Source organism: Eutrigla gurnardus (assembly GCF_963514095.1).
Source record: "Eutrigla gurnardus genome assembly, chromosome: 15".
Classification (NCBI taxonomy): domain Eukaryota; kingdom Metazoa; phylum Chordata; class Actinopteri; order Perciformes; family Triglidae; genus Eutrigla; species Eutrigla gurnardus.
Window position 1 is genome coordinate 7,553,598 of NC_139938.1, and position 22,053 is coordinate 7,575,650.

Below are 22,053 nucleotides of genomic sequence, written 5' to 3' on the forward strand. Positions count from 1 at the left end.
TGTTTTCTTTGGAGTTGTGTCCTCCACCTATAAGTTTACTACAGCCCAGAGATAAACACAGTCCCTGCTGACTTCAGGCCACTTTTTAAGACCCGTTGGAGTGACAAGCGAGATGAGTCATGAGCATCCAGTCCTGTACACGACACCCATTCACATATTCACCCCCACGTTAGAAGAGACGCCACTCCCTTCCTGTGTCCTGTATTATCTTAGAAAACTGTTTATCTGACGAAGAGCTGAAATTCATCTCTTCAGGCATATCGCAGGAAGGAAGGAGGACAGATTGGGGATGTGTTGTTGAGCACTTTGCTGTGTTTGACACGCTGTCAAATAACAACTCATCCCTGCTCAGAAATATGTGATAAGAAGAAAATTTGCTCTCCTCACTCCCTGCATTCCATCTCTGACGATAATTTCTGCAAATTTAAAGGGGGAAACGTTCCAGCGGCAATGGTGTTGAAATGAAAGTATGTTGGTCTTGGTATTGTTTCTACATCAGCGATGCACTGAATAGGATAACACTGAAAAATGACGATAGCATTGTGCATTACGGTAAACAGTTGAACAACAAGAGCGATTCAAAACAGCCGAAATTTCTGTGTTGTAAAGGTCATATTCTAATGTTCTAATTCTAATCCAGCGCTTTGGCTGAGAGGAAAACCATTTCTTCTCCTTGCAAAACAAACACACACACACACACGAGGAGAGTATTGATCAACAGAACAGCAGCTTGGAATGTGTTACAAGCGATGAAACCGTAATGTCCTGAGATACAGTGAAATTGGATTTTTCTCTCACACATTAACACGTGGATCTTGAGAGGATTAGAATCTAATATTTATCTGTATCAGCCCGAGTTACAACCAGCGGCTGACGGCAGACCCGCAGCCAGCGGTGATATTAGCTCTCAGCTCCTGGAAGCTCTCACAGCTGCTAGAATAATATTTAGAGTGCTTATTTACAGCAGCCCCATATTGGAAAAGCTTTCCCCGTTGAGGAAAAAATGTAATCTTCCCCCTACATTTACATGCGATGGAGTAAATAGTGGAGCCTGGCACAGGGATTATGTAATCTTCTATATCCACCGATCAGGCCTGGGTAAGGTCTTGTGTGTGCGCGCTCCCTCACATGTTTCATCAGCTCTTTTTTGATTTAATTTGTGGATATCTGTCATGTTGTCAGAGCTGGATGAGATTGCAGCGGGAGTTTCATTATTGGTGTTTGGCGTATGTGTTACTGTGTTTGTGAGAAGAAGCGGGGTTGAATGGGGGCGCTGACCTCTGTCAAAGACTTAGATGCCCTGGGTCAGAGGTGGACACACACACACACACATACACACACGGCCCTGTTTTTCTGCTGTAAAAGGCTCACACTCAGGATTGAATTCCTATGAGAATGTGTCATTGGTTTAGTGTTTCCAAGACGTCAGTGCCGTCACAGAGACACCATATGTGCACATGCAGGTATTAAACTTAACGCTGTGCTGGCAGCAGCACGTTATCTTATCCAGCCGCTCATTTCAAATCTGGCTAATTTCTTATTGCACAGCTTGACTAGCAGGCGTGTGGGCTTCTGTATCTGTGTTTATTGGCTGGCAGCACTCGGGGAGAATCAGCTTACAAACAGGCCCACACGGAACCTGAATTCTTACGATTTTAAACGAACAGAGACGCTGTTTTTGTCAACGTAAATATGTTCGGCCACAATCCGAGCAAAGAAACTATAGAAAACCATAAACAAGAGAATCCACAGATTACATTTGAGTGTCTTTGTAAGACAATGGCAGGCTGAGTTTAGGTGTTTGTTTCTGCAGTGCAGTGGCACACCAGAATGGTGGGTTACGCCTCGCAGCCCGGGGAGGGTTATTGCAGCACTTCTTTTGATTCTTCAGCACCATAAATGTTTACTGCTCCATGTTTAACTACACAAATGTGCAGGCATCCTGTCAACACACCACGTTTGATTGCGTGTATTTATAACATTCTGCATTAAGCCGAATGTGTTGCCGAATGTGGTCGGCGCAGCGCTAAATCAAATGGCTCTTGTTCGACACGACTTTAGATGTTCAGTGATGTTTCGGAGACGAGACCGCAGCCAGTAGTCTGTGTTGTCAGTCGGCTGGTTGATGGGAGTAACTGGGCAGCAAAGCTTCATGTGCATTTTTTCTTATTCTAGTTCGATGACTGACTGATACGTGAACAAGGCCCCGGGCTGTGCTCTGCGCTGTAGCTATGTAGGCCACTCTTTAACGAAACACGCCCGGCATGTGCAGGAAGTCATAGAGGAAGAAAGGTAGAAGGGAAGGCATGTTTTTCCCACGCTGACAAGAACCCAAACTCACACCTCACGGTGGTGTGATCCGTGTGAAAAGTTATGGAGTTAAGTTCTTTTGAGAACCAAAAAAGAGTCAAACTGGCCTCTGAGGTCGTTTGATATAAGTTTGTGCAAAATGACATATTTGGGTTTCTCAGAGTGTTTGATGAAATAGCAGAGGAGGTAATGAGATGCATTTCTAATTCATGAGACAGTGAAAGATGAACCAGGCGCCTTTGACTCATCTGTCCTCCCCATGATGACCCAGATGAAATTGAGTCAGAAATTAGTTGCCTTCCCTGTAAACGAGGACACAATGTGAGAGCGTCATCGGTTGAATAGCTTTTGAGAATGTGCACAGCTGTAGGAGAGGTCACCTTGACAGCTTCTCAGGATGAAAATGCTTTCAACGTCTGATTGGTCCATCTGGCTGTTGTGAGGGGAATATAGGGGGAAGCCTGAAGATGGGGAAAAACATTCATATTTATACATCTACAAACTCCCAGGAGTCGTTACGCATTTAAAGTAGCTTTATCATTATAAACATTAGAACACACACGCAGAGCATGGAGCTCATTGTACTGGATGGGAGTGACAGGTATGTCTCATTGGTTATGGTCCAAATGGCTGCCGTTGATGATCCATGTGTGGTAGGATAGACTCATATTTAAAGATAAAACAGACAAGGAATGTCAAGATATGAATTAAAAAAATAATAAATAATATAATAAATTCTTGGTTGGACATAAAAGAAGATGTTGCACAAGGTGAGTCAATATTGCACTTGACTGAACAGGATATTGCACTTATGAATATGAATATTGCACTTGAATGATTGCAGACGCTCACATTGGGGAGTTCAGTACTAGATTTTTACCTAAAATTTATTTTTTATTTCTTTTGTAGTCTTGGTGTTTTTAGAAACTCACAATATACACTAAATTATTGGATTTGTTTTTGTCTGGTAAAATAGAATAGAATAGAATAGAATGTGTCCTTCATGTTAGCTAAAAGAACCCGCCTGGTCCCTGCCCCTGAATTCTCCATTTTGAGCGCTGTGATTGTCCAGGGCAGATAGCTGTTTGATGCTAAATTGAGCAGAAAATACATATCTTCTCCAATTTTCTTCTGTTATTTTCATGGCTTAAGGTCACTTTGCACAGTCTCTTTTTCGAGAAAGCTCTGCAGAGCAGACAGTGGGTTTGACAGCCTGTGGACATCTTGTCGTCATGCTTTAGCGTTCTCACTGAGAGCGGATCAAGGGGAAGTCAGACGAAGTAGATGAGTCAGGTGTTACAACGACAGCACAGACACATATATTCTTCCTTTCAAAGTAGATCTGTAAAGATGCGATTATTTAAAGGAATATATCAGTGGCATTTTACCCCATGCTGCTTTATCTTTGGATCATTAAAGACGCCCCGTCTAAATGAGCATCATTAAGTAAAATCATGTAAGAAAGCTTGTCTAGACTGTGCTTACAGTCTATGATAATTATGCAGTGGATTCCCCACATCCTGGGGAAACGGAGAAAAATGAGAATAGAAAGAGAGAGAGGAGAAATAAAATCTCATTAAAAAACACTTCATAACGACTTTAATCCTCCACGTTGTTATGTAAAAACAGGGCTGGGATTACAAATGTGCTGACACACAACACACACACACACACACACACACACACACACACACACACACACACACACACACACACACACACACAGTAATGTAGATGAACTCTTGATTTTAGGACAAATTGTCCCTACATTGACATAACCCTGGCCAGTTGTTCCATTGTTTAGTAGGTCCATAACTGTGGTCCTAACTGAAATATCTCAACAATAATTGGAGGAATTCCCATGATTTCCACATTCATAGTCCGCATGGGAAGAACCCCATTTAGTTTGGAGATCCCCTGCCTTTTGATTTAGTGCCACCAGCAGGTCAAATTTGTGACTCATATTTTAAAACATCTCCACATCAAAGATAGTGCCACAAATTTTAGTTCAGATATTCATGTTCCTCAGGGGATGCACTTTTACAACTTTGGTTGGTTGAGTTTTCCTCCAGCGCCATTATCGGGTCAAAAACGACATCACATTTCTACGAAGTGTATGTCTGCTTTAGAGCAAACTGAGACAGCCAACATGGTAAACATTATCTGCTAAACATCATCCATCACGTTATCATGCCAAATGACTATGTCCATATCACTTCTCTATTGACGTAAAAACACTGATTGAGCCTCGGTGTGGTTTTCATGTGGCTCCTTTTCAAAATTCCACCTAAATTACACTTCTCCGGGTCCACATTCAAGGTTGAGTTCAACTGTTCAGTATTCCTGAGAGACGCTGGTGTGAACGAGTGCAGCTCGCGGAGATCCCCTGGCAGTCAGTCTCATCTCATCTCAAATACCTTTGCTACGCTCCACTGCATCTCTTTCCAATACATCTAAAGCATTATCTCACAGGAACATGTGGGCTAGCCCCGGATGGATTATTGATGAGCTATAGGTTTAGTCTGCTCCCTCGATGCTTCACTATGCGTCCGCTCCACTACCATCAAATATTTAGCACGTACTGGCTGGGACTAATGCACCGCGGCCCTTGAGCGGAATTCAAGCTTTTGATTAGCGAGAGAAAATTAGGTTGAAAAAAAGCCCTATTAATGAAAGTGGTCAGGCTGGCAAACCTACAGGCCTTTAATTTGCTTTTGCCCCAGTTTGGTTGTCACTAATTTAGAAGATTAGAGTGAAATCTCAAATGAGATAGTGGTTTTATCGCTGAAATAAGAGTGTTTTCATCTTGGTGTATTAAAAGTTTGTGTTGGTATTTACTAAACTTTAAGCATTTATTCTGGCTTGCAACGCCAGCGAAATAAGAAAATGAAACAGAAACCAGACTAAGAAATAGAGTTTACTTATTATGATTAGTGTGGTTGTGTTGCTACAGGTGAGGAAGATGAAATATAACACGTCCGTGAGTTATGACTAACATAACACAAATACCAGGTGTGATATCCTGAATGTGACAGTCTAACCTTAATGCATACTATTCACATCGTCAGGTTTCTGTGGGTTTTCTCTTTTCTACATCAGAATGTCACCACAGGGGTCCTGTGCGGTTTTTTGCATTGTGTTTCTCAGAAAAACACATTATGTGCATCCTCAAGGTCTGAGAAACTCAACTCAATAACAAATGTATGTTTTTATGTACATAACACATTCGAAAAGTGCACTAACACGTGTGTATGTGCATCTTTCTTCATGTGCACAAGCAAAACAGCACTGGTAAAAACATTGCTGCAAAGCTACTTAGATTTTTTCAAAACCGTATCCTCTCAGCTTTCCAATAGAATGACTATATGAGGTCGTATAAAGCTGACTCGATAGACTCGTTACCAACAATGGAGGACTTGAACTTTCAAACACATCCATCTCTTGCTGATACTCCCGTGCAGGCAGCTCTACTGTTTCCCAGACATTTGCAGCACGTTTCCTTTCTGTGTGGCAAGGAAAGGAAGTGGAATGGAAAAAGCGCTCCCCCGCCCACTGCGGCCACATGGCAAGGGAGGAGAGCAGTCGGTCAGGAGCCCGCCGGCCACAGTCGGGCATATTTGTGGTCAGCTTTCTCCTCGCTGCAGTCTGAGACGCTGTGCAGCGCCGCCTGCCTCTGCACTCTGCTGCTCTCTCTCCCCCACGCTGCTGCTTACCGTCTCTCATACGCTTAAATCCCCAAATTGGTCCCGAGAACAACCAGAAAAGATGCACTTTCTCCTCACTCATTACGTCCCTTCCCCCCCTTCTCCTTCCTTTCCCAGACTATTTATACGGATGGGGTTGACACATGAAAAGGAATCACCCCTTTGCAGGAATTGGGGGGGGGGAAGGATCTGGCCACATCAGCAGAGCGGTTCACCGCTGCCCGTCACACTCTCGCCAGAATGAATGACTTCCATCCATTGGCTCCCTCTCCCTCCGACACACACATAGTGAAACCAGGGGAAAGGGGAACACACGCACACGTATACTATATATATAAACAATGGAAACGTATGCTTTACAAAACCATTCCAGCCCAGACTGACCTGGTTGTAGCCACCACCTATTTCTTTCCTCCTCATGACTCCACTATCTCTCTCTCTGTCTCTCTCTCTCTCTCCAACACTTGCCACCATTAAATTGGACTGCTATTCTCTCCTTCCTCTTAGCCTAGTTTCTATGAGCAGAAATAGAACTAAGGGGGGCCGGTGATCCACGAGTCTCTGTTGGGGATTTGATAGGAAATCTGTCCTCTCCGAGCTGATGGAGTTCTGTGTGTGCATATCTGTGTATGGCCGTATGGGTCGTGGTGTGTGTGTGTGTGTGTGTGTGTTCACTTATGGTGTGATTGTGAGTGTATGGTGGTCCCAGAGGAGTAATGCTGGCAGCGTGCGTCACTACACGAAAGCTCGGCCTTGCAAAAACAGCATGCTGTATCCTCATTTAAACGTTTCCTCCGGATCACGCCGTCGTGTTGTTTCAAAAACACTCTGTATGTCATATTTTATACATGATGTGTTTTTTTAACAGACAGGATGCTAAAGAGAAGAAAAAAAAAACGTTAGTCTCAGTTTTTCTGTTGCTGCACTGATTCACAAATCCTAGCCTGTACGGTCAGTGAACAGTCCACCAGTCGCCTTATAATGGAAACAGCGAAGACTGAAAGAAAGTACTATTCATATTGAAGAATGATCGTTGACCATTCACCGCTCTAAATGCAGCATTTGTGGTGCGTTCACCAGTTTGAGTCATTTTTTCTCAAGCTGCACTGAAAAAAAAAGGCCAGTGGTCATAAAGGCGGACTTTATGAGAGGGTGGAACAAGTGTCAGCTCCACACCGCACTCTGTGTCAACGCTGTGTTTTTGCCTCCGGGCAGCGACTGTCTGCACCCGTGTGTACAGTTCAGCATCACAATCAAAAAGGGTCGAGTGTCAACGAAAACACGAATGCGGCTCTGGACTGTGAGTTTACAACGACAAGTCATTCAAAACAAGCACACTTAAGGACAGCTAGCCAGTCGACTAAATGAGATTGGGAACGCTTCTACTGCGTGTTCATTCTGCTATCTGGTGTAAAGGTAAACCGAGGGAGTGTGCAGCATTCTGGGTGTGTGTCAGAGGGAGTAGCTGTGACGATGCTTTTACCTGAAATGAAGATGGAAGTGTTATTGTTGTGTGCTGTCAGGAAGATCCACATTCCTGACATGTTTCTTGCGTAGCGTTATGCTCAGATGCACGCTCCCCCACACGCCAAAGATTTGAGAAACTCATTAACGTCGTCCAATTAAATGCAGCCGTGAGGTTGTATTTGCATTGTTGTTGCAACTGCAGTGGTAACCTGGCATGTAATATAAAATATAAAATATCCTTTCATCAATATCTTTTCAGTGTTGCTGTGGGTTTATACTTAAGCATTATTACACGAGAGGGTGTGCTTTACCGTCATTATTGTCACGACAGTGATGCGGTCAGGAACGAGGCGCTTGCGCCAAGTTCCGTTAGCATCACTGAAGTGACAATAATGACGGTAAAGCACACCCTCTCGTGTAATAATGCGATTATACAACGACCAACAATAAAAATAAAATATATTAGAAAATTATGTGGAACAATACGCTCTCAAAGTATAAGTGTTTTGCTAGTGTTTGTCCCCGTTTCAATGGAAATACATGACGTCTGGCGTTAACTAGTCCCTGTCAGCTGACAGCCAACGTCTGCAGCTGTCTCGAAAGCATCGCAATTTCCCAAAACTGAATAAATACCACACAAAGCAACACACAACTGCTTTGCTAGCTCAATCATGTTGTAACTAAGATATCCACTGGTAAAAATATTTTTTTCATGGACTGATATAGTTATTACGTCTGCCGACTTTACAGTCATTTTAAGCTAGTAGCCTAACGTTACGGTAGCAGTTGCCATGTCAACGACTCATCAGCACAGCTGATCTTTATCTACAATGATTAACGGTTATACTGCTTTCATTAATCAGCAATTTGATAGTTTATATGATCAATTTTTAGGCGACATTTACTACATCGTCTCTTACATCTCAGTATTTATTACTTCTGCTTATTCTGCATATAGGCTACAATAGCTATATTAATCTTAATGTTCTTCTACTGTACTGATATACCATAATTACTAATAAGGCGGAGTGATATTTACAGTGATGAGGCATTTTTCATTTGAGCACGGCTAGCTGTGCTTTAACGCTCATTTGAGCACATTCTAAAATGTCTGATTGACCAATCAGATTGCTCGGTCGGATCTACGTGTTGTATAATTGGTATTTCTGCCATCATTGTGAGATGCAACAGCATTGTGGATTTTTATTTATTTATTTTTAAAAAAATGGAGTTTTGGAGACTTAAAAAGCAGAGCTCCTTTGTGGTCTCTTGACCTTTATCTCAAACAGCATTGCCATGGCAACTAAACCGGGCGCTGCCAGCTTGGCCAAGGGCTGTGATACCTCATTATCAGATACATCACCGAATCTCTCCAGCCTATTGAAGACATGGTTGTAACATTTCCTGAAAAGTCCAAAAACCTTGAATCTCAGGCTGACAAAGGACGTAAAAAAAAGAAGAAGAGAAGAAACACGGCTGCAAGGCTGAGGATGAGGAAGGGGAATGCGGAGTTTGATTGCATTAAAAGCCCTCATTGAGAGCGGAGATGATAGTTGTGATAGCCGCTACACAAACACAGAGCTGCTGGCTCTCTGTAATCCCTAACAGATTAGCACAGTTCATTACACAGCTCATTGCACTTCAATCCAGTACAACAAACACTGCTGCTTTGATCACCATTGACATCCACCACTTACGGAAGCACATTTAGCTACTGAAATAAAGAATGTTTTGGGTATAATGACTTCCCGTACAATATTTGTACATGTTTTTAATAGATATGATCTTGTCGGAGGTCTTTATCACACGGTAGCTGTAGTTTATTTAACACCCGAAGCTCTGGTTTAATAATGGTAGATGGTAGGTACAGTAAGTAACATTTTTTTGTTGTTGCCAACTCTACCTTTATTAATTGTCTGGTAATCGTGTGGTAAGTGTAGACGGGTGTGGCTCAGACAAATGCAGACTCTGTCCAGGAGGGACGCTCCACCATCTGGTGTAGGAATCCCCCTCCCAGCAGGCCCTGCATGTGTGTGTGTGTGAACTTCTTACAGGCTAATTAGAGTACAGCTGCAGTTGTACAGTACACTGTTAAACACTGTTGTCACTGTCACACAGGCCTAACAGGAGGGGGGGGATCAGATCAGATCAGATGTCCACTACTTGCTTTCTTGTTTTAAGGCACTCTGGACTTTAACTAAATCCCTGTAGTGTATAAATATGATAATAACGATCCATTATTCACCCTAAGTTGGAGATTTGCCTGCCTAGAAATGTAAATTGGGTCCGACCTGTCCCGAGGTGGTTGCTGCATAATTGCCACACTGTGAGAGAGCCGCTTACTACAAACACAGTGATAGCACGTGTTGGAGCGGAGGTGAAGAAGCAAATCCAGTGTGTTTTTTGTGGAATGCATATTTAATGTAGGTGACTGATAGGTTAGTTTCACTGAAACCGGCTGATAACTAGCACCTTGAAGTCATGCATCATTATGGAAGCGAAACAAACAAGGCAGCGATTTGTGAGCGTTGCTCCTGGACAGGAATGCTGCCCGTAGTGTGAGAATGTGAGCAGGTGGTTTGACTCAGATGACAGGAATCTGACGTATGTCTCTGCTCTCAGTCACAGTCCGACCTGCACCTGCCCCGGCATCACACGCCTTGGAAACAGCCCCAGTCTCTCTGTTGACAAATAGACAAGCGCTGCCAATGACGACGATAGCAGACATCGCTTATGTCGAGTGCGTTATTTGCCAGCTTGGCTGCGATCGTCCTCATCATCCTCTCAGGTGAAAATCTCCGGGACGGCAAAGGGCACGATGCACAAGTTATTTGTGAAAGTCACAGAGACTCAGGTGCACTTTCATAGAGGTCAGGTTATGCTGGGTCATACTGGCCTGCTGCGCTCCAGAGGTGAGGAGCAGACAGATCAGAAGCAGACAGCTTTTTAAAATGGGAGTCATGCTGCTGTTCCATTTTCATGAGCCGTGTTGCAATCCCAACAGGCCAGCCTGCCAGTTTCACAGAGATCCAGCCGGCACCACCAAGCGCACTGCGTTGCAACGGGACTGCAACATTTTTTTCAGTCCGAAAACAAGACTTTGAACCTTTCCAAGCCGGTGGTCTCAAGAGGAGCAGAATTCATTTCAAGAGACTTGTTGCTTCTTGTTTACTGGGGCTTAAAATTGTATGGTGGTCATAAAGGGATTTCTTTTAACCACATTTAATCACCCTCTGATCTCCTTCTTCTTCATCTTGATCTTCTGATGTTTATGACGTGTTAAAATAAAGTTTACAAGGCTTCATGTGCGTGCTTTTCATGCTAACACACACACACAAGTCATGATGTTATGATGAGCAGACACTCAGCTGTTCACAATGTGTCCCCTTGTCCTACCTGTTGCCAAGCGCCAGGTTCCATTCATTCATTAAGGCATTAGAGACATGCACACTGGAGTGGATTCCCTCCATTCCAGCACAACGGTTCTTGGGTTACAGTAACAGGATTAACACGACTTCAAAGACCTTGTGGTCTCTCGCAGCGAGGCAATGTTGCCGCTGTATGTCTGTGTGACTGATGAGAGCCACCAGATATATTGACCTCACGCAGTCGGTTGCACAGTCAGCTGGTTAAGCCAAAATCATGTGCAGTCGCTGCTCCCCAGAGATGTTAGCACGACCCGCTGGGAAGACGCCTTGTTCGTCTCACTGAAGGTGATTTGAGCGATTTAACATCAGAATTGTAAATGCAAGCATTTACTTAAAGTTGACCACTGTATGGCAGCCAATAGAGCACTTATCAGGGATAGTATTATATTCAAGGATGACAAGTGAATGATAGCCTTTGAGTGCTGTCTATCCATCATGTCCAACTGTAATCACAAGCCACAGAAGGGAGTCAGCTGAGCTATAAATTCAAATGAGCTCAGGGTTATGATCCGCAGTGCTCCAGTGTTCAACCGAACTACGCAGACTCAAACGCAGTATAGACCGTTTCAACAGCATTGCGTCGCTAGGCAACAGCTTGTGTACTTCCTGTCTGTTTATGTCCTTCACACACTGCAGCAGGAAATAAACTGGGACACATTGGGAATGTTTATGTTCACGACTGTGAAATGGTCTAAAGGCCAACAGGATTTCATGGATGCAAGCAAAGACCATCAACTAAGCTTTTCACACAAACGTCATAGAGGCTGGTATCGTTAGCAATGAGGCAATCACGCAACAACGATGCCCTGCAACAGAATCCACACAGCAAGCTCGCCTCTCTAACCCAACACTTCCCCAAATTAATGCATACCGACTACAGATATTTTAGTGGCACCTGCAAGTGACAAATGTTTTTTCCAGTGACCCACCAATATTGTGCTGTTGAGGCTTTCAAGGGGTCTCAAGTGTCAATCAAGGGGTCTCATGGGCTCCCCCATTTTGCACACTGATTGTGATGATTATCATGTTTTGAAACCACATTGATGTTTTTCCTCTCCTCCTGTTTACAGGTGTTCTGCTTGACATCCAGCGCCATTACGGAGTATCAGACAGTGGAATCGGCTTGTTGCAAACAGGTAAGTCTCCTTTAAACCTGTAATTGCATGTGTGAAAAATCACCTCAACACATTCTCCGTGTGATGGGCGTAGTTATTGTGTAACTCTGATATTTTGTCGTTGGCTATATTGGATGCAGCAACGAAAGGCGGCGCCTTTGACACCAAATTCGCAGTCAACAGCAGAAATGTTGTTTTCTCACACAAACAGTCAAAGGGCTTTACTTTGGTAGAGACATCCACAGCACGATTAACGGGTAGTAACGCTACACATTGTGGAGTTAATTTAAATAATCAACCCACTAATGATTTACTTATCTCCTCTAATCCTTCTCTTTTATGCGTATTTAGCTCTAATTGTAGGATTTAAACAGAAACCAATTCTTTTATCTGTTTTCTCAGGAAAAACTTCACAGTCTGCCTTTAATTTATAGTCTGCAGAGCCAAAAGAGAAACAGATTCTTTGAACAGAATTCAAAACATTAGAAGATAAAGAAGCACCGCCTCATATTTTTGCAAGAATTTATGTGCATTGATAGGAAGAGTACCAGAAGGTTACAACACCAACAATTCTAAGGCTTTTGCACATTTTTTGGGACTTTATACAAATACATTTGAATTATTACCAGTGTAGGCTTGAAGTGAGGGACATTTCCTCACAGCAGCAGAAGCAGGGCAGGTCAATAGAAAGGCAAACACAGGCAGGAGCCAGGCTGTTCTCCTGAGAGCCTGCTTGCATGCACCCAGCACGTCTGAGGACCCAGGGCAGGGTTTCCTGTTCCACTCTAGACCCCAATGAATTCACCTTTGAGGGAGATACCTTGCAAAACCCTTTCGCTGGAGGACAGGACCCAGTCTTGTCTCCATGTGCCCTCACACTCATTCAAACAGCTACAAACTTGCACACAAAGTGCTATTGAGTGGAAAGCAGGCAGGTTTGAGTTTGAGGGTGAAAGAATACGGCCCAGTGTTTCCCTCCATCGCTTGATGTTTTAAGACTAACTGTAGGTGAGCTGAATGGTGTGGCGAGGACAGAAATACCCACCAGGGAAAAAAAGAAATCAGTGTTCTGTTGGCTTTTCAGTGAATAAGCCATTTCATCGATTCAAAATGTCATTCGCACACAATTTCTCTGTAGCATAAAGTTAATTTTCTATTTACTTTCTCCTCTACGCACTTTTCTCCTTCATTTTCCGTTTCGTTTACAGCTGTAAAAAGATTTTTAAAAATCCCAATACCGGTACAAACTGCTAATGGTCCTGATGTGAAGAATCACACGTTTTATTCAACAATTTTTTAAAGCAACAGCATGCCTGACCTGCACCGTGAGGTTTGCACAAAATCTCAACAAGCAACAGGAAACTGTGAAGGGTGTTTGAGTCTTAATTCTGTTTGCATTGGCTCATTATGTGAGTTATGCACACCACCACACTGACATCGACTCACACACAAACACACACACACACACACACACACACAGTGTGTGTTAGCAGAGGGGCTTGTGTCGCTGATTTGCCCTCTGTACCGTCTGCGTCTCCGTCTCCGAGAGGCCCCCAGCTGGCCAGGCTTAAAGCAGGCCTGCTGTGTGTTTGGTTTGCCTGGCCTGTCCTGGTCCGTCATGGTTCAGACTCCGCTTGTCCCCTGATCCCCAGGTGACCTCTTTCTCACACCGGCCTGAGGAATGCTGGGTGTCCGGGCCTTGAGCAGTGAGAGCGGGTAGGCCCAGACAGGGAGCCTAGGTGTGAAGAAGAGCTTATGAGGGTTGACGTAATCAGGGAGCTGGAAGGGAGAACCTCAGTGTGTGTGTGTTTTTGTTTACACACATACCCATGCACCTTCCGGTTTCCCCCACCAGCCCCCCCATTTCCGTCTCCGGAGGGAACAATCCCTGCCTCTGTGAGCACCTGCAGGCCAGGCCGGCTCTGCCTTCTCTCCGTCCTCGCTCCGTCTGTCCTGGCAGCTCACGTCCACCTGGGAAAGCAAACTGCCAACGTAGGTGTTTTACAGGCGGTGGGTGTTGTGTGCGCCGAGGCTTTCTCTGCTGCCAGGTCACCCTCACACTTTTAAAAAATGCTAACCACACACTGCAGGATCCCAGGTCAGAACAAACACAAGTCTGAGTGAGAATCACTTTGTGAACTCTGTTCTGGTTCACGTTGAGCAAAGGATCGTTTTGAACCTTTTCTTTGGCTCATGATCAGAACTACTGGAATGGAAAATTTCCCATATCTGGAAGTTACTGACAAGTTGTTTGCTTTTGGGGAATACTAGGCTGACTAAGCACTAGAGTGGCCCTTTAGCCCTGCTGCAGTGTTTGCATTCCAAAAAATGTCTATCTTTTGTCTCTTTTTGACTTAAAAAATGTTATTTTCTTAGAAGAAGCACACAATCAGAGAGTGGCATTAGATCCAATTATCAATTCACGCTGAAAATCAAGTGTTATTTTGTTTGTGAGTTATTAAGCGCTTTTATACTCTTGTTTAAAGGTATTGATTTTCATTTTCAAGAAAACAAAAGGTAGAATTATCACACCCTGTTGGCTGGAAAATAAGAGACATAGGTCCTGATGCTTTCTGCAGTGCGGTGCGTGTAAACTGGTGTATTCATGCTTCGGGACAACAAATGGAAAATACCCTGTGGTGAGCTCGGCCTCAGCAACAACAGTTATTTCTGTTATTTGGCAGCCTCCAACCTCTTTCAAAAGCAGCTCACACAACACAAATTGACACGAGGTATGTGCTCATTTCTATTGTGCGTGTATGTATGTGTGCGTGTGTGTGTGCACGTGCCTCATTATCGCCTGAGGGGGTGAGGTCTCAGCTGTAAGAGGATGAGGCGTGCATAGCTGCCAGTCAGGTTGGGGATAAAGGCAGTTTGAGCCATCCATCAGCATGTGGAGACGGTCCCACCTGAACTCAGCAGACCTGTCAGAGCACCAGGACAGCCTGAGCTCAGCTCTCCCACTGGAAATGACAGGCCTCCGTGCTAATGGCCCCTGGGCGGCGGCTAAGTGAGTGGGTCTCGCACACAGCTGTGAACAGGACCAGTCCCGAGGGTGCGGAGGGCAGCAGAGGTTAATGGAAGAGAGGAAGAGGAGAGGGGGTTCACCTGGATGGTATTACCTTTGGTTGGGGGGAGTTTTGAGCACTTTTGTTAACCAGACGGGGAAATCTGAGAGACGGCTTTCTCCTCCTGTTAACATGCTAAGGTTACTGTGTCCAAGTGCTTTGAGGCAAATCGGGAAAAAAAAACTCTTAATGGGTTGAATTGTTCCTTACAATAGAAGCTGGCATGGTAATTATCTGCCGCTGGTTTAGCATGGCAGCAGAGTTATTGGGGTCAGTCAGGCTGGATGTGCAGCGGGGCGGCGACTTAATAAGGAGCCGGCGCTCAAAACAGCTCGCCGACTGTCTGTGCCCTGTTCTGTGTGTGGCTGCCCACCTTGTCTGAAACACGACACCAACACACACACGCACACGCACGCACACACGCACCAACTGACATTGCCCCAGTCTTAACATGGTGTCAGTCTGCCACTCAGCCACTATGTGAGCTGTAAGGAATGAGGCCACAGGTGCTGTTTGAGACTCCTACTGCACATAAAGAGCTTTGAGCCTAAACCGCAAGAAGTTAGCATTGTACTCCGTCAGGTTTTTTAAACCTCTGCTGCAGCCGTGGCTCTGAGGCGTGGCCGCTTGTATGTAGTTTCAGGTTTATAGTCAGTGTCAATCAGACATTTCTACTGTGGATGGACGCCTCTCTGATTTCCCCCTACACGGTGGGAAGTTGTGCTATCAGTGCTTGATCAGCTGTTTTGGCCACTCACAGCTGCTCCTATTTTGTCTCTTGTCCTCGTTGGTATCCCTCGGTACCTCCTCTCTCTCTCCTTCTCTCAGCAGTTTGGCAGCTGTTATGGCCTAGTTGTCACCTTATAGGCAATAGAGGAGACAGAGGGATGAAGGGAAATGGAGGGAGAAGAAAGAGCCACCTGTGACTTCCTCTCTCTGGTCATGCATGGCAGCGAAGTTTAATCTTCTCCGCTATTGATTCCCAAAGCCAAATAATTGCACTGCGATGGTGTTCAGCGGGCCCCTCTCCTGCTGAGACTAGAATAGAACGATGACCTGATGTTGCATCGACATCACAGCGTGTATGTATGTGTGTGTGTGTGTCTCCATCTCAGGCTGTTTTTATAGGCCATGTCTCGGAGGAGGGCAGCTGTTGGCCGATGATTGGCACCCTGTTCCCCGTCTCCTCCCCCTCTCCTCCTGTCAGCGAACCAGCTACACAGCCCATGAGTGACTGCCAATCCCGTCAGGACTTTAACGGCAATTAGACAAGAGTGCTGTCAACCCCTCTTCATGTAAATGTCCTATCAGATCTCTAATCGTCTCTCATTTTCAAGCACGGCAGCAACTGCACAAATGGGGGGGCGTAGAGGTGTATTTTGGTCCACATTTATGAAAACAGGCCCGTTATTTCATAGCCACTTTTGTAGTCGTCATGGGAGTGATTGAGCATTTCTGGCAACAAGATTTCAGGTGATCATTTTCTCCTGCTTCTCAGAAAACAAGGTTGAACACCGATCGATCGTCTGAAACCACGAGAGGCTGCTCCACTCTTCCTGCTCAGAGTGACATCAACAGATCAATTAAAGAGCCTACACACACACACACACACACACACACACACACACACGCCCCACAATGTCAAAGTCAAAGATAGGGCTGCTGCTTGCTCGTTTGGCCTGTTTTCATTCAACATTGAGTGTGTGTGTGTGTGTGTGTTAATTAATTAATTTAATTTATGCATGTGTAACTGATTTTACTTTTTTAAGCTATTTGAGTCCGATATCTGACATCAGTCATGCATCTTGTGTCAACTATCATATCCCACTGCTCCCAGTAACATGGGCAGCATAGAGGAACACAAACACAGACAAGCAGGGTGCTCTGTCATTTCAGCCGGAGCGTGTCATTAAGCTACTGCTCCTGTAGTTACTGCAGCAAAAAATGGTAGGAAAGAAAAACTCCTCACCCTGCGCTCAAGTGCTGTGCTGGATCTCAGCTCGGTGCCATGTCACCGGCCACAGCAAAGTATCCCCCTGGGAAAAACAGAACTACATGTTTTCATTAATGCTGCAGCTCGGCTCTGCTGTCTGGAACTTAGCTGATCTCGCTACTGCTTTCTTACTGAAAACAAACAAGCACCTTCCTCTATTCCTACCATATGTGTTTGCTTATAATATGCGCCGGTAATGTGTAAAAGATGATGTTCCAGTGCACTCTTGCCAGCCGGTCTGGTATTTGTAGGAGCGTGTAATTCTCCCCAGCTGCAGCTCTCACACTGAGCAGGTAGTAGGGAGCTCTGCTGCAGCTGCAGTGAGGAGCTTTCAGCTCTCGGAGTAGCTGGAGTAGATGGCATCAGGTAGCGGCTTGATAGCAGCTTCTACAGGAATTAGCAGTGAACTTTGACAGAAACGGGAGAGAGAGTATTGCGCGGGTATTTCCCAGGCTGCATGTGGCATTTATCAAACAGCTCCGGTAATTCTACACTGGTGAGGTCTGAACGGAGAGAAATTAGCGGTGATCAGAAATGTGAGGAATGCAGAAATGTTCGGGGCGCCACAAGAAGGGGAAACCAGGAGGCAGAGATGTGATGTATGAGAATGTCTGAGCTAAGACGGCTCTGGTGTCCGACTCAAACCAAAGATATGTGTCACACCCTCCACAGGCAGTCCCATTAATCATTAGAGGAAGAAGAAACAAAGCTGCCGTTCCCACCATACTGCACACCTGATCGAAAGCCACCACTGATGTGTGTGATGACTGGGAGGAAGATATCACTCTGATATTTCAGTCAGTAGCAACATCAAGTTAATAAAACACACAAAACATCTTATCTCAGCCTTTGTAGTAATGCATATAGATTTCTTCTCATTGATTTCTTCTCATTCTTATTCCATCTGCATATCACGGCGAGCAGGCAGAGAATAGAGTAAATGACTCTGCTCCGCGTGGATCCGCAGCAGCCTTTTATGAGACCCAGAACTCCAGTAAACAGCATGAGATTTAGTGCAGCATAGATAGATATTAAATAGAATACTCCAGGGACGGTGCCGTGCTGCGCTGTCCGCAGCACAAAAATCACCGTGCCATTTCAACCTCTGCATTACTATAATTGTACGTTTGCATTACACGGATTAGTCGTCAAATGTAATAGCACACCGAACATGAATAATCCGAAACAGAACACTCAATAATCTTGCAGAGAGAGGAGCTGTTATGCAAAGATTTAAAAATGATACGCAAACTGCACACGAATAATGCGTTTCCAGGAAGGAAGAGACGTGTATTAGCAAAGTACTTCCTTAAATGTAAACTATGAGGATTTCTCTACCTTGGACATTCATGATGCGTTGTTTCACACGTCACAATGGAAAACTTCTGGTATTTTTCCGTGTACACATCACACAAAATTCCGTTTGAACCAACATACTGTAGCTTCAGGTTCTAACCCCAGTAGTGCTTTTACTTTGAAAGGTGCATCCTTTCACAGAAAGCTGCAGATTTAGTGGGTGGTGTTGGTCAGATCTGTCAGTCAGCAGCTGACCTTGGCAGTCCAGTATGATGGACAGATTCATTAATTTCATCGTTTGATTCAAGTGTCTACAACTTCGTCCCTGTTGCCGCTGCTGGATGTTTATGTAACAGACTATATGGTGTTATGTGTCCTGGGTGAGAAGGGTTACATACGGTTGGAGTGCCTGGCATTCTGTGTGTGATGAGATCGTCGACAGTGATGTGCAGGGTTGGGTTACCTGTTGTGTATCCACGAACCTTGTGGTTCCTTCTACTTAACATTTGATCTGGTAACCTGAACACTTATCCTTAAACTGTGGTTCTCACATTATATTTAAATGACAAATGTACGCTGGCGTCGTATCAGGAGCGGCAGCGTCTCACACATATTTGGACTGAATTCTTCCGCCCGAAACATTCATTGGATTGTAATGTTTAACTTGAAGCGGTAATTTGTGCAATTAACTCTTTTGTTGTGAAGCATTATCACTCCATTCCTACACAACATTATAACATTTATTATACATTAGATATACATTGGCCAAGAGTTGAGACCTTCGTGCACTGAGCGAATACGCGACAGAGTCACGAAGCAGTTTTCACTGACGATCAGACATTACTCATCCATTAGTAACACCTCCGGTTGCAGCAAGCACATACCCTTGTAATGTTGAAAAGGACAGAGGGACAAAAGACACTGAAGAGGGAAGTTGTATTTATGGAAGGAACACGGCGTATTTGCGGTGTGCTGAACGCTGACACCTTGACACACACCTCGTCCACAGCGAACAGGTCAAAGCGACACTTTGGCGACGCTGTAAATGGCTCAGAATGACAACGCCTAGCGTGCAGACTTGTCCAGACCTGCACTCTAATTCTGTCTTTAGCAGCTGAAGGACATTTAAATTCCTCCAACTGCTGTCCCTCGGTTAGACTGTCTATCCTGTCAGGTTTCACAGCTGGATGACAGTGTGGGAAATACCCATATCGCTTAAAGAAGAGATTCCTAAATGGTGAGAACTGCTTTAAGGGGGTAGAGGGCATCATAGTGCTGAAATGTATTACTATACATTATCGGTTTGCAGTCCAGTATGTAACAAATACTACTGAATGTTACTCTATTTCCTCCATTCAACTTCTTGTCGGTATTCATTTTAATTTTTCATATAACCCAAAGAATAAAATATGGCCCTGAAATCCTCCATTTTGTGTTCTGTCACTGCAGCATGAAGTAGCTCTGTGCTGCTTGATTTCTATATCAAATGAGAAATATATATATATTCCTTTTCAGGCACCTGAACTCTGTGACAAATTATTATTACTTTGAAAGTTAAATCTCAGAGGCAGGAGCTTGAAGTCAAGCTGAAATGAAAAATGCTTATTTAACCGTTCTAGATATAGATCCCTTCTGTGCACATATTTAACAATAAATGCCAAAGAAATTATAAAGAAATCAGTTTTGTAGTATTTTTAACTCAAAATACAAATGTTTTTCTTCCTGGAAAACAAAATGTGACACATGCTTACTTCAGCTATAGCACCAACCCATTTCAACCAATAATATCATGACATCCATCCATCCATCAATCTGCACCTTAGGCTCTACACAGAGCTGGAGAAGGTCGTGAGATAATCTTTTCAACCATCAAATCAAATTCCTCCCAGTGGCTCAGCTCGACGTTAAAGGGAACAGCTGGGAACAGCTATTTATGGACATCTCCATTGTTCTGGGATTAAGGTGCCTTTAAGTACTTCCATTTCAATCACTGACCATTATTCCATATACATATATTTTGTTTTAAAAAAAAGATCAAATGGGCTGCTGAGCATTTGGTATCAAACGGCCGGATACAGAGCTGTGTCAGTGAATATCAATCTCTCTCTCACACACACACACACACACACACACACACACACACACACACTCAACATACATGTGTCTGCATCTCCTCCTGATGCTCTGTTCACAGTGGCGTTGAATCATAGGCGGTGAGTCATCCCCGGAGGTATTGTTCTGCTAGCCAATCAAAGCGAGAGCTGGACGTCCGGCGTTTCTAGTTTCCGTTTGTGTGTGGGTTGACGGGGATCTACAAGGGGGTCCCAGTTTATGAAACGATATCCCATTTGAGATGAGTTACATGTATGTAACTGTATATACAGCATATGTGTATCTAACCGTCTGTCTGTCTGTGCATATATATTTTTACTGTAAAATGTCTCATAAAAAGAGGATGAAAAAAATCCTCAAGACACCAGACTACCTAACTGAACTATGGAGAAGAGGCATAATTAGATCATCCAGTTTAAATTCACTTCTAGAAACCAATGCTTCAGCTCTAAAGGGCTTTGCTACCAGTTCACCATGCACTTCACAAGGTGCCACTAATAATTAAAGATAATAAATGATGATGAATGTTGAAGTCTGGACTGACATTTATCTATAAGTGCTTATCGACATCAGAAAGAGGTTACCAGCGGACACACACACACACACACAGTGTGATTCACCTGTGCCGAGTAATGTCACACTAAAATGCGTGACTCCAGTGTCTCGCGTTATTGTGTCTGCTTTAAGACATCTCACACAGCCATTGTCCTCCCATGGAATGTGCTAAGACTGTGGTAATTGATGTAATTTGCTTACAGAGGAACTGTGAGAAATATGCACAGCATCTTATTTGGAATTTGGAAGAACATCCGAACCGGTTTGACACTCCTACCTGGAGCTCTGAAATTACAATTCATTGTATTCTTTGTGGGAACATTTTGAGTTTATTCACTGGACCGCGGTTATCTATTCTGTCAGAAGTATACGTAGAGAGAGAGAGAGAGTTCAAGGGACTTTGAGTTTTTGCGCTTCGACCTCCGGCTACAAAGAGAATAAAAACAGTTAAGAAGGAATAATTACCTTTTCTATGGATGCCTTTAAAATACAAAACCACTTCTCCTAGACTGGCGCCTGCAGTCATATGAGGCAACATTAATAAATGACCTTAATTGTTCAAACAACTCCTAAAGGTTACAGGGAATTTTCTCCGTATTCACCGCATGGCTTTGTGCAGCATCATAATGAGTATACATAATAATTAAGTCATAAATGTCCTTGCCATTAATTAAACGCACCACGTTTCCTTCACTTATGCCGCTGGTGTGGAATTGACAATTACTCAGAGCCTAAGAGGAGGGAGGTGTTTTTAAAAGATATGGTTGCTATGCTAACAGAGTTGTTACATAAGCCTAGCGATAAAGTCAAGATGTCAGGCAGAGCTGACACTGTCGGCCTTGTTTAAGGTGTTTTCCAGTCTACGGTTGAGTCACTTCCCTCAGAAATAGATCAGTGATAGCTACAGTATCATAATGACACGCCAACTGTGAAAACACCAATTGTTGAAGTGAAAGGAATATTCTTTCAGGAATACATCCTGCCTTGTAAAAAAGCTTGTCATCA

At 44.0% G+C, this 22,053-nt stretch overlaps 1 protein-coding gene across 2 annotated transcripts in view; it reads left to right on the forward strand.

The window, feature by feature from the left end:
- spns2 (SPNS lysolipid transporter 2, sphingosine-1-phosphate) overlaps positions 1-22,053 on the forward strand; it is a 64,307-nt gene that overhangs the window by 7,616 nt on the left and 34,638 nt on the right. For both annotated transcript variants that reach the window (XM_084028936.1, XM_084028935.1), the window contains exon 2: positions 11,980-12,045. In XM_084028936.1, coding sequence (XP_083885062.1) covers positions 11,980-12,045 — 66 coding nt within the window. The remainder of the gene's footprint in view (positions 1-11,979; positions 12,046-22,053) is intronic.